The 12140-nt window shown below is 38.9% G+C and overlaps 1 protein-coding gene across 3 annotated transcripts in view; it reads right to left on the bottom strand.

Annotated features, from left to right (window-relative positions):
* Window positions 1-12140, bottom strand: part of LOC108718221 (ephrin type-A receptor 3) — a 143164-nt gene that overhangs the window by 37863 nt on the left and 93161 nt on the right. For all 3 annotated transcript variants that reach the window (XM_018265907.2, XM_041565017.1, XM_041565015.1), the window contains 3 exons: window positions 9870-9937; window positions 9239-9364; window positions 5184-5369 (listed from right to left, as the gene is read on the bottom strand). In XM_018265907.2, the coding sequence (XP_018121396.1) occupies window positions 5184-5369; window positions 9239-9364; window positions 9870-9937 (380 nt within the window). The remainder of the gene's footprint in view (window positions 1-5183; window positions 5370-9238; window positions 9365-9869; window positions 9938-12140) is intronic.

Here is a 12140-nt window from a genome sequence, read left to right as displayed (position 1 = left end):
CATGGGATAATACTATAAAAGGTACAGAGTTTGCTACAAGTCAGCAGGTAAATTTTACTGGTCCCCTTTTTAAGTGTAAGAATCTCATTGGTCGCTATGGGTAACTGCTCCTTGGCAAATAAAATGCATTTTATTACATATAGGGGATAAGTTGTGTACCAAAGGTATAAAGTCTGTTCCTAGTTATATAGGAAACATCACAGACTTTGTTCTAAACTCTTTTTATATGAATTCTCATTTACTGTAAAACTATGATAAATAATGTAAAGTTAAATATGCATACACATATTACTTGTTTTATTGTCATCTGCACATCTATGGACTGCAGTATGAGCCTGCTTTACTTATGAATCATTTAATAAATTACAGGTATGGGATCTGTTATCTGGAAACCTGTTATCCAAAAAGCTCCTAATTATGGAAATACCGTCTTCCATAGACTCCATTTTTTCCATGTAATACAGATTTATAAAATTGAATTCCTTTTTTTCTGTAATGATAAAACAGTAGCTTGTACTTGATCCCAACTAAGATATAATTTATCCTTATTGGAAGCAAAATCAGCCTATTGGATTTATTTAATATTTAGATGATTTTCTGCATTGGGGCAGATTCACTAAAAGGCGAATTGTCACCAGCAACCTCTTCGCACACATCGCTGAACACTGGCGAATTTTCGCTAATGTTACTTCAGCATTTCGAGCATTTCATAGCGAAGATGCGATAGCGTTCGTTTGTGCCTAGCGAAAAATTTACAAGTGATCTTGCATTTAGGTCAATTTGCATACGGCGGGTAATTTAAAGTTGTATGGACGTCTTTATTATAAATGTTGGTGTTACCAATTTTTATTACAAATGTCCAGGGAACCTTAATAAAGACAAGAGAGTTAATATAATGCCCTACACATGAGCCCACTGTATAATGAATGTTCCATATGTTATAAAATGTCTGGAGAAAACTGGTTTCCAAAAAAGTAAGTTAGGGCTTTTGCAGCCAAACCCTGCTTAAAAAAAAAGGAAAAGTCTCCAGCGTTTTTTGAACTTTTTTTGGCACACAGGATATGATGTAAGTGACAGAAGATTGAGGAACATCTAGCTGCTTTTTAGCACTTTGCCTGGTCTGAGGTGGTGAAGTCAACTCTGGCGAAAGAGGTAACGTTCACTAAAATCCTCACTTTAGTGAATTTGCGGAGTAATGATCGTTCACCAGAGAGAAAAGTCGCCTGGCGATAGTGTGCGAATGACTGCTAGTGATGGTCCCGTTCACTGACAAATTGGCACCTGCACCTGTTAGTGATTTGGCAATGTCCCTGCGGGTGGCAATTCTGGCGAAAAAAGTCACTAGCGCTAGCCACTTCGCCCGTGAATCTGCCCCATGGAGTTCCAAATTTCCAAATTCTGGATGATAGGTCCCATATCTGCACATGTTCTTTCACATGTATGTTCCCTAATTCTTTCTTCATCTAGTCAGGGGTTCAGTGACAGGACCCTGCCAGGCTCATAATGCAGTCCAGAGATGTGCGGATGACAATAAACGTGATATAACTACAGCAGGATACCCACAATGGGATTTTACTAGTAAATCAAGGCTTGTTCTCCATCATTGCAACAAACGCATCTCCCTTTCTCTTCCCATAGTCTCCATTATGCTGTGAAAGGAGCAGGTGTGTGGTGTTGTAACTTCATTTATAATGCCAGATTAGTCTGAGATTAAGACAGAGGGGTAACAAAGCTGTCAGCTGTGATAAATGGTGCTTCTTTCTGAGCAATGAAATTGCTAATGTCTGGATGCTTCTTGTAGACAAGTAAGATACCGTGTGTAAAGTCATCCGAAAGCGCAAACATCATTCAGGCATTCTATAGACTTAGAGACTGAATCAACTAGAAATCCATCAATTATCAAATCATAAAAACATTAAATACCTTTTATTGCTTCTTCAGCAGTTGCATGAAGACCAGGTTGATATTGCACCCGCCTCCTATCGCCGAAAAATTTGCGAAGCAGCAAGAAATTTGCAGAATGCGAATTTAGATACCCTGGTGTCAATGTCAATGGGCATTCTATAGTCTTAGAGACTGAATCAACTAGAAATCCATTAATTATCAAATCATAAAAACATTAAATACCTTTTATTGCTTCTTCAGCAGTAGCATGAAGACCAGGTTGATATTGCACCCGCCTCCTATCGCCAAAAAATTTGCGAAGTGGCAAGAAATTTGCGGAATGCGAATTTAGATACCCTGGTGTCAACGTCAATGGGTGTCTGAATAATGTTAACGCGCAACAGTTTTGACGCGAGCAACTTTTCTGCGGCAGCTTCGCAAATTTATTCTCTGGCAGCAATACACAGAAATTCGCCACAAATTCGCCTGTCAAATTTATTCGCCCATCACTATACAGTATATAATATAATATAATATAATTAATTGCAGCTCTAGGAAGCTTTAAGGGGGTTTGTCATCGCATTTTTTCAACTGCTAATTAACTACAGATGGTGATGGAGAGATCAGGTCAAGTGATAACTCTTTAACTGGGTATATTTTATCTGTAGTCTCTATTTGCACAACTGTTGCATTTTATAGAAACAAAAGATTGCTCTATAGATATGATGACATGTATACAATATAGAAAGACACAATGGCACATCCCTCCATTAATAGACTGTAGAAAACGAATTGTTCATTGGTTGCTATTGGCAAATCGAACTGTGTAATTTAGTACCTATGTTCATAAAGCAAATCTATTGAAGGCCGTTTCTTTTAACAGCAATTGAAAAGGTAGAAAGTAAGTCATTTAATTACTTTAAAACCATGGAAGATATGAAAGCTATAAATATATTCATGGTGTGAGCTGATACTTCCATTACCTCCATAAACTGCATTGTGAAATCACAGCCAGCAAGTACATCCCGGGTTAACTAGAAATACATTTTCCGTATGTGGCTAAGCGATTGGAAAAAGGAGAAGTGACTGAGAATTTTCAAGAACAATTTACAAAGGGCAGGAACTATATTTTGAGTTAATAGTATCCACCAGTAATGTTTCATATTGTACTCTGTTCGTTGTATAACCCTGACATTAATACATTTAAGGAACGTGGGGGTACCAGCAAGCAGATGTTCACCAAGAATTCAGGTGCATGGTTCTTGTACTGAATAAAATGCAGAAACTGTATTTATGAACGCCATCTTACATGAAGGCAAACCTTTTTGTATTTCATGCCTAACATGATCACCTAATCATTGGCTGTAGCAACATACGGATGTCAGGAATTTGCATATTATATACCTGACTATACAGTACTGCGGCACTGACATCGGGTGGGGGGGGTTATAACTTTTAAGGGAGTTATTTATCAAAATCTGAAAAGTTCTCACTGTTTTCTGAAAACTACCCTGACCAAATCTTGACTTTCTCCCCCTATTTATCAATAAATATTTCGGAAAATTCTGAAAAAACTCTATAAAATAGTGAAAAAATCGAAATCATACAAATTCTTCGGATTTTTCACCGAAAACTGGAATTTTTTGATTTGGCGCCCGAAACCCCTGACTTTTTCGGATGTGACAAGGGCTGTTCCTGCCATGAGGCAAGGTGAGCACCTTGCCTCAGGCGGCAGTGAACGGCCAGTTACAAGGGGCGGCAAAAAGCCGCCTCCTGTAACTTTAAGAGCCGAATTTCTGGAGTACGAGCTCGCTGCGCTAGCAATGCAGTCCCCTTTGACCCGCTCCGACGCTAAACTTTCAAGCGCGGAGTGGGAAAGTGCTGCGGCATCGGGGTTGCTGCCTCAGGTGGCAACAGCCCACGGATCGCCCCTGCAAAACCACTCCCGAAAACCACAAAATCCTCAGATTATTGAACAGGATATAAATAGGACATCTGCCATTGACTTCTACATGAACTCGGCAGGTCTGATTTGGAAAATTTTTAATTCTGACTTTTAACACCATCGAAGTTTAATAAATCTTGAAAAATTTACGCAAAAAATTGTGTTTTCCCCTTTAAAAGTCCATCCAAAAAAAAATCTAACTTTTATAAATAACCCCCAAAAGTCTATATTTAATGCCCCTCCAATAATTAATAATGAAACCAATACTGAAGTGGTTTTCTGTTTCTAAGATGATTTCAGTATACTTGAGTTGAAGTGTGTAATCTGCCCGACCATCAGAAGTTCATGATATTACTAATTTATGGAAGAGGTGTTGACCCTGGTTGAAGACTCTTAAAAAAAACATACAGGATATAAAGTTGGTGGACCATCAAAATAAAAAAATCACAGAATTCTTGGGTTTGGTTCTCATCTATTCTACATTCTGTAGCTCCCATCTTTAAAATTCTTGATTCTTCCTGACTTACAGATTAATTTGAGGAAATAGCTAATGAAAAAAGCTGATGGATAGGTACCACATATCGATTTGTGGAAAGACATAAATACTGGTAAAATGGCCAGTCATTTCTGCTTTCTTTTCGTACAACAAACCATTAAAGCTCCTAAGAAATTCACTAGCAGCTGTGAAACATTTAAAATCTTCATTAGTCAGCAACTCCTCACCTCTGAGGGCAGAGAACAAGACGCTAATTGATGTTATAGGTGATGTTCTGGGGGAAGCCTCCATAAATCAGTCCATAAATATGAACACTTTTATTTATCAATACGGCTTCTGCAAGAGGCACTCTCAGTCACAGTCCCTTTCCCCTGGTGAGATAAATAGTTAAACCTGAACTCTATTTTCCCCTGTATTTCGCTCTGTAACCCGGTGTCAATTGAATATTGATTTTAGGATAGGCTCTGTAAGTAACTGGCCGTGGGCCAGAGCTAGAAAAGGTGAGAGACGTGTATCTGAATGAAGATGCTGGTCTGTTTGTACAGCTCAATAAACTCTGTTACTTATTTCCAGACCTGAATAAAGGAACATGGACACAAACAGAACATATTTCATAAAAAAAAAATGTGTACTTACATTTAAAATAAGAAAACCTGCATGGAAATATAGCCTTAAAAGCCGATAACTATAACAAAAACATGAAAACCTTTCTCTGTAAAATGAATATTTCCTTATATTTCCCACCATGAGCTCTTTTTCTGGCAGGTAACCATGGAACCCACAATTCTATCATACAATAGAGTGTATAAAGCAGAAGATCCGCATTTCTAATGTATAGAATGTATAAAAGATGCTTACACTTAGTGACGACACCTTCCAGACGGATAATATTGGGGTGATCAAACTGTCCCATGATGCTTGCCTCTCCCAGAAAGTCTCGGCGTTGTTTCTCAGAGTACCCAGCTTTTAGGCTCTTAATAGCCACACAAATGTCTCTCTTACTGGGCAATCGCAAGTGCCCGCTGCACACTTCTCCAAACTCCCCTGGACAAAACAGAAGGTTGGCATTGATAAATAAGCGTTTTCCCCATTGCCTTCTATATACACACTGTGAAATAAATGAGGTTATTGCTTTGTTAGCTAGAAATAGTTACCATGTGTTTGCTCTTGAGGCATAATAGGCTCTTTGTCCCACAGAGAACAATGATAGTCTACTGTATTTCTAACAGGCTACAAGTAGCAGCTACAAGTGCATTTAGGGTAGAGGCACACAATGCTATTTGGGGGGAGATTAGTCGCCCAGCGACAACTCGCCTCTTCTTAGGGCGACTAATCTCCCCACAATGCCTCCCCGCTGGCTATAATCTAAATCTCAACCTTTCTCGTGAGGGAACTTTGGGCGACTTCGGAAAACAAATCGATCCGAGTGCCATCCCGCCGGCAATTTCGATTATAGCCGACGGGAAGGCTTTTTGCGGAGATTAGTCACCCGAAGAAGAGGGGATTTGTCGCTGGGCGACTCAAATCTCTTGAATCATAGAATGTGCCCTTACCCTTATTCTGTGTCTATAGCCTACTTGGAATACATTGGGGGAATTCATAAAAATGTTGGTAAAGGAAAATGTCACAGAGCAATTTTGTTATTTTTCTACCTCTACTGCCAGTTTTTGTTTTTTTTGTTAGTGTCATATGTACAACCTATTTGAGAATTAGCCATACACACAGCCTTTTTTTAAGTCAAAATGTCTTTGCTATAACGAAAATGGAGAATAATTGGCTTAAGTCTGTATAGAGAGATTTTTTGACACACAAATGACATTTTCACAGCACAATAAAAGCAGTTTTTACCATGTATATGGTCCTTTTGCCTTTGGCGACACTATGACAAATACTTAAAACTATAAGATATCTTCTGTGAATTTGTCGTGCTGACAAAATGTTTACAATTTGGGAACTGACACTTTAAGAAATGTGCATTGCCAAGACTTTTGTGAATTACCCCAATGTCTCTCCCCGCTAAGCCTTTACAATTGCATAAATCTGAGATTTCCTTTCTCAGGTATAAACACGGTTCTCTAGGGTGGCCATTTCATCCATTTAATTTGCATCTTTTAGCACCAAAAATTAATCTTAAGAAAGTCCACCTGTTTCCAGTTGGCCTATTATGTACTATGGCTTTAAACACTCTTTAGAAGATTTAATAAATTGCAGCCAGATGCCAGGAACATGCAAGATAGACAACTAAAGTCAAGATTTTTATCTACACATTTATACTATATGTGACATTTATACTGTATAGGTGACTGTGAGGAGTCACTAGTTAGAAGAGGAATGAAGAAAGGATTAAATGTTGGACTTGCAATCAATAAAAGGAGAATTACCTATGAAAGAAGAAAAAATGTGGGTGGGGGCATATAAGAGAGAAATGCATGGAGAAGCAGAAAGCACCCTGCTTTTTTTAGCTGTACCTGATACACTTCAATGTATCTTGAACCAAGTTCATAAGGTTTGGGTATAGTTTTTTATAATAACATGGCTAAAGAAAATATTTTTGTGACGGCAGCTATGATATCTGAAGCACAGAATGTTCATAATCCATTGTCTTGGGCATAGAGAGAATGTTCTTTCCGTATTGCAGAAAGAAGTATTTTCTTCTCCTCTAAAACACTGTATTCTTTTAATGCACAAACCTCTAGATTGTAGAGCATATTGTGTTCAAGTGGGTGAGTCTCCTGCTTTTAACTTTCTTGTGTTTTCTGTGTAGATTTTAGAAATAAACCCATTAAGATGTTATTAGGGAGCTTTTAGTATCAAAGTCACGGAGTTGGGACTTTTTCTTTTCCCACTTCAATGTAACATCTTGGCAGAGAATGTGTAATGGACGGAGAAGAAGTAATCAAGTTTGCTATCTCGGCAAAGGTACTTTAAGACCCTTCTACGAGAACAAGGAACTAATGTGATTGGGATGTTGCTGATCAAAAGCCCGCTCTGAGGACAGAAGATGTGGAAGAGAAGACGCTCTCAATATGAGGGTCTGTAATGGAAAAGGGGGTCTGCAGATCAAAAGCAATGAAAACCACAATAACGAATTGAGAATGCCTGTTAGTGATGTACTGGAAATGTATAGAGATTGATGGATATTAGACACGATCACACAGAAGAACAGTTCAATACAGCCTTTTTACATACACATGCTTTCTATATAACCTGTTGTATATCTATACAATCCAAATTTTCTTTTATATATGCAGCTCCATAGTAGAGTGTTCCTTCTTTATACCACTCCCTTTGTATTGACACGCTCACTTGACAGTCATGAATTCTACTCTCTTTTTAACACAAAACATTGTGGACACAAGTTGTGTTTGGGCAGTGTGTATTTAAATGGAATAAGCAGGAATAAAATGCATGTTACAGTGGAGCATGCAGCTATCAGCAGGTACTGAAATGTTTATAGAGACATAAAGCCCAGTATTATACATCTATAATGGAAATGAGGTAGCGATGAGTGAAATCATTGCCAGCTATGGAGTTCTGGAGAAATTTCACATTACTGATTGGCAAAACAAAATTTTGCCATAAAAAATTGACAACATTATGCCAATTGACCTCAATGTGAAAATCAACCCCCCAAAAAAAACTTTGTGCAAGAAAGAACCACCACAAAAAAAGTGAAAAAATGCTAGTCACTAATATGCAGCCAGGCAGCTCACATCCTGATATAATATCCATATATGCTGTATAGCTGGTCATCCATTGTAGAAGTGTAACTCTTACATATAGGGGTTATTTATCAAGGTCTGAATTTATATCAGTATTTCTAATATCAAACTTCGAGCAACTCGGAATTCCCAAATGGACCTTATTTATGAAGAAAAAAGCCTGAAAAAATAGGGTCGGACAAACTTCTGACCTTTCCCCGAAAATTCCAAATTGTTCCGCAAAAACAATGATTTCTTTGGAGTTTTTACAGTTTTTTGCGCCGAAACCCCGAAATCATCAGATATCAGTACAGACATCAGTGCAGACACTGGGACCTTCCTCATTGACTTTTACAGGACTTCGAGAGCTTTTAGATGCGGGGGTTTCGGATTCAACGTTTTTAGACGATCAGACTTTAATAAATATCTAAAAATTTGTTGTTATTTTTTTTCTGGCTCCTAAAACTGCGAATTATTCGAGGTTCGGATATTCGGAACTTGATAAATAACCCCCGTATTCACTGCCTGCAATCCAAAATCACTGCAGGAAGCATCATAACAAAGAGTGTACTTATCAAAGGGGCAATATAGGAGTGGAGTGGACCACACACCAGTGAGGAACTCCATTCGCTTGTATAGAATAAATAGGTCCCTAAATAGAGTTAAAGTTCTTGCCAGGCCAACTGTGGCCATGACAGTTTTCATAAGCCTTCACATTTGGATAAGAGCTAAGGCTCCAGCAAGTGGCAAGGATAGTAATAGGGATTTACCCAGTAACAAAACAGCACTGAGTTATGTTTTAGGCTATAGCAACTCATTTCATTGCTACCACTATCAATTCAACTTTTTGTGCAGCTATGTAAATGAATAGTATTCACCCCTGCAAAGTAAAAGAGAAGAAGTATCAGTCTGCAGTATGTTGCAAGGTACTGTGGCATCTGAACTATATGATGTGCATCACGCAACTGCTGGGGGACGGCTGGGTAGTGCCACCCTTAGGGTGTCATGGGTGATCTAAGAATGCATCAGCATCGCAGTTAAGGAAGCCCAAATTCAATTTTGGAATGGTGGGGGGGACATTTAGAAACAAATAGAGGGGAAATAAGAGAAAAGCAGAGCAAATGCAGTAAAAGGCGATATGTACTCAAACACGCTTACATCATGTCAGTTCAAACAGACCACCAATGTGGTGCAAAGAGAGCCTTCACTTACCAGCACCTATGACTCTCTCAATCCCAATAGCAGATGCATCAATTTCTTTTGCAAAGTCCCGTACAGCCTGGTTAGGATCTTCATAGGTGTGAGGGTGAATGTAGGTCCTACTCCCCGGCAACTTTACTGGCAACATAAATCATGACAAGAAAAGTGAATTCACAAAGCACTATGAATCTATACGTTGCTTTGCATTTTATTACATGCCAGAACACAATACAGGCCAGGAATAATCCATGAAATATATCCTTGCCAAGTATTCTGTAAGAATACTCGGCACCCATGCATATTCTCATATGGCGCAAGTGTTGGAGAACTGACGAGTGCCCCTTAAGACCCAACTAGGAAACATTTTGCACAGTGCTTTCCTTCATCTGCACCTAACAGAAGGGTATGGAAAAAGGGCAATTGTATGCCCATTCTGTGTACCAAGGGCCCACCAGAGAACCTGACCCCAAGGGCTCCCCACCCTGATTGTGAGACTGCCGGGCAACAGATATCACTCCACAACTAGAAGTCTAAAGGGCCAATGTCATATGTGTGTGGTACATGCATATAAATACGTTTTATACCTAAGAATAAGAATACAAAAATGCCTAATGAAACAAAATATACAGAACATATATTTTACCTCTTCCGTGCTGAAACTGCATCTTGTCTTCATCTGGGTCTTGTTTGGCTTTAATATAACCACAATGTCTGTAAGAAACAACAATATTTATATCTGAAATTGGTACTTGGGGATATTCTATTCACTTGAAGGAATCAAATAATAAAAACAGAAAACACATATACAACAAAAACTTGTTTTAGGCCATGATGAACTCAGTTGGCCTTTTGTTTAACAGAGCTTTTATATAACAATCATTGCATAAATAGCTCTTCAGTCTTTTGTTGAGTTTATGACTCTGACTCCATAGCTCCTGCCATGGTAAAGGTATGGGATCCATTATCCAGAAACCTGTTTTCCAGAAAGCTCTGAATTACGGTATGGCTGTCTCCCATAGACGCCATTATAATAAAATAATAAATTTTTTTAAATGATTTACTTTTTTCTCTGTAATACTAAATGTGTTCCTTGTACTTAATCCCAACTAAGATATAATTAATCCTTATTGGAGGCTAAACAAGCCTATTGGGTTTTTTAATGTTTAAACTATTTTGTAGTAGACTTATGGTATGGAGAGACAAATTACGGAAAATATCCCTTATCTGTAAAACCCCAGGTCCCATACTTGTAACACCAGATGGTCTGAATTAGGTTCTTACATGCAAGAATGTCTTCATTAAAACTATTGATGGGTGATTAAATTCGTTTGACGCGGATTTGTGGCAAATTTCCCTTTTTCACCCCAGGCGAAACTGCGGCAAAAATTTGCAGGTGAAAAATCCGATAAAAACTCCCATGAAAATCTGAAAAATCCAAAAACTCACATGAAAATAATTTTGGATGCGCGTACGAAAAGTTGCTCGCGTCAAAATCGCTGTGCGTCAACACTAATTGGATGCCTATTGACTTTAACACCGGCGTCAAAATTTTCACAAATTTTGCAGGAAATTCGCACATTTTTCAGCAAAGCGAAATGGGAGAAATTCGCCCATCACTAATTAGAACCCATGCAATGGTGGGAACTACATGAGATGACCAACCCCATTCTAATCTATACTAGTAGTACTCACAGGGGCGCTCTGCCAATGAGGCGAATTGAAGCACTCGCCTCAGGTGGCATCGCCCTCCTGGTTGCCAGGGGCGGCAAAAATGACGCTCCTGGTCATTAAGAGCCGAATTTCTGGTTTTCAACCCGGAAATTCGGCTCTTCTAGTGCAGAAAGCGCAATTGCGCTCTCTGCACTAACGACGTGGACCCCCTGACCCCCGTCCGGCGCTGAAGGTGAGTGCCGTTGGGGAGGCGGGGGGCAGGAAAAACAAAGACCGCCTCGGGCGGCAAATTGGGCAGGATCGCCCCTGAGTAACCACTGAACTCAAATCAAACTCAGGTGCCTTTTAGCCAGGTCTCTATACAAAAAGTATCACCAAGCAAATTTCAGATGGGGCATTATATCCTTGTATGGCTTTTGTAGGTGATTATACCTACCTTGTACTTTACTCATACACTTTAATATGTTTATAATTAACATTCATATTTGAATTTTGAAAGTTTAATTAGCAGGTACTCTATAGTGTGGGTGTAGAACCTGGCACAAAGCAATCATATGAATGATAATAAAATAAAATAATATCAGGGATACTGTGATACATTTTATTCGTAAGTATGTCAGGTGTTGCTGGGCAATCTCTATGGAGCTGAATGTAGTAATTTACAGGAATGGTGCACTTCAGCATTCTCCAATTTGGATTTTCCCTTTCTCTACCCAAGGGCACAGCAAAACATCACTCATGTTGAAATCTATACATAATACATGATACAGTAATGCTAGGGAATGTCTATAAAAATACTGCCGCAGCTGACATCATTCCCAAGTCTGTTGGTTTTCTCTTTCTGATCTCTCGCCCGTCTCCGATTCAGCAGTGAATATATTGAGAAAGATTTTACATCAACGACTCAAAACCACGACTTACTCCTAAGGCCTGATTTGTGTTTAACAAGCTGAGCCTTCCATTTGGATGGGGGGGGGTCAATCTGTATCATTTTAATTCTTGATGTATTTTATTACCACCCCAGTGTCTCCCTGTGGCCCAATTAATTTCTGTAGTGTGCAAAAACACAAACTGACATTAAAGTAACAGAAATGTCCATTTGTATCTCTGCTTTCAGAGCTGTTGTAAATCTGTTGCGTTAAAAAAAATTGCCGCGTGTAAGAATAGTCATGCACGTCAAGATCATTCGGACACCCATTGACTTTAATGCATTTGGACGAAATAGGTGCGCGAATAAAAATTG

This window comes from Xenopus laevis, chromosome 5S (genome assembly GCF_017654675.1).
Source record: "Xenopus laevis strain J_2021 chromosome 5S, Xenopus_laevis_v10.1, whole genome shotgun sequence".
In the NCBI taxonomy this organism is placed as follows: Eukaryota; Metazoa; Chordata; class Amphibia; order Anura; family Pipidae; genus Xenopus; species Xenopus laevis.
The sequence above is the reverse complement of the archived record's forward strand: the minus strand, read 5'-3'. Positions and strand labels throughout refer to the sequence as shown.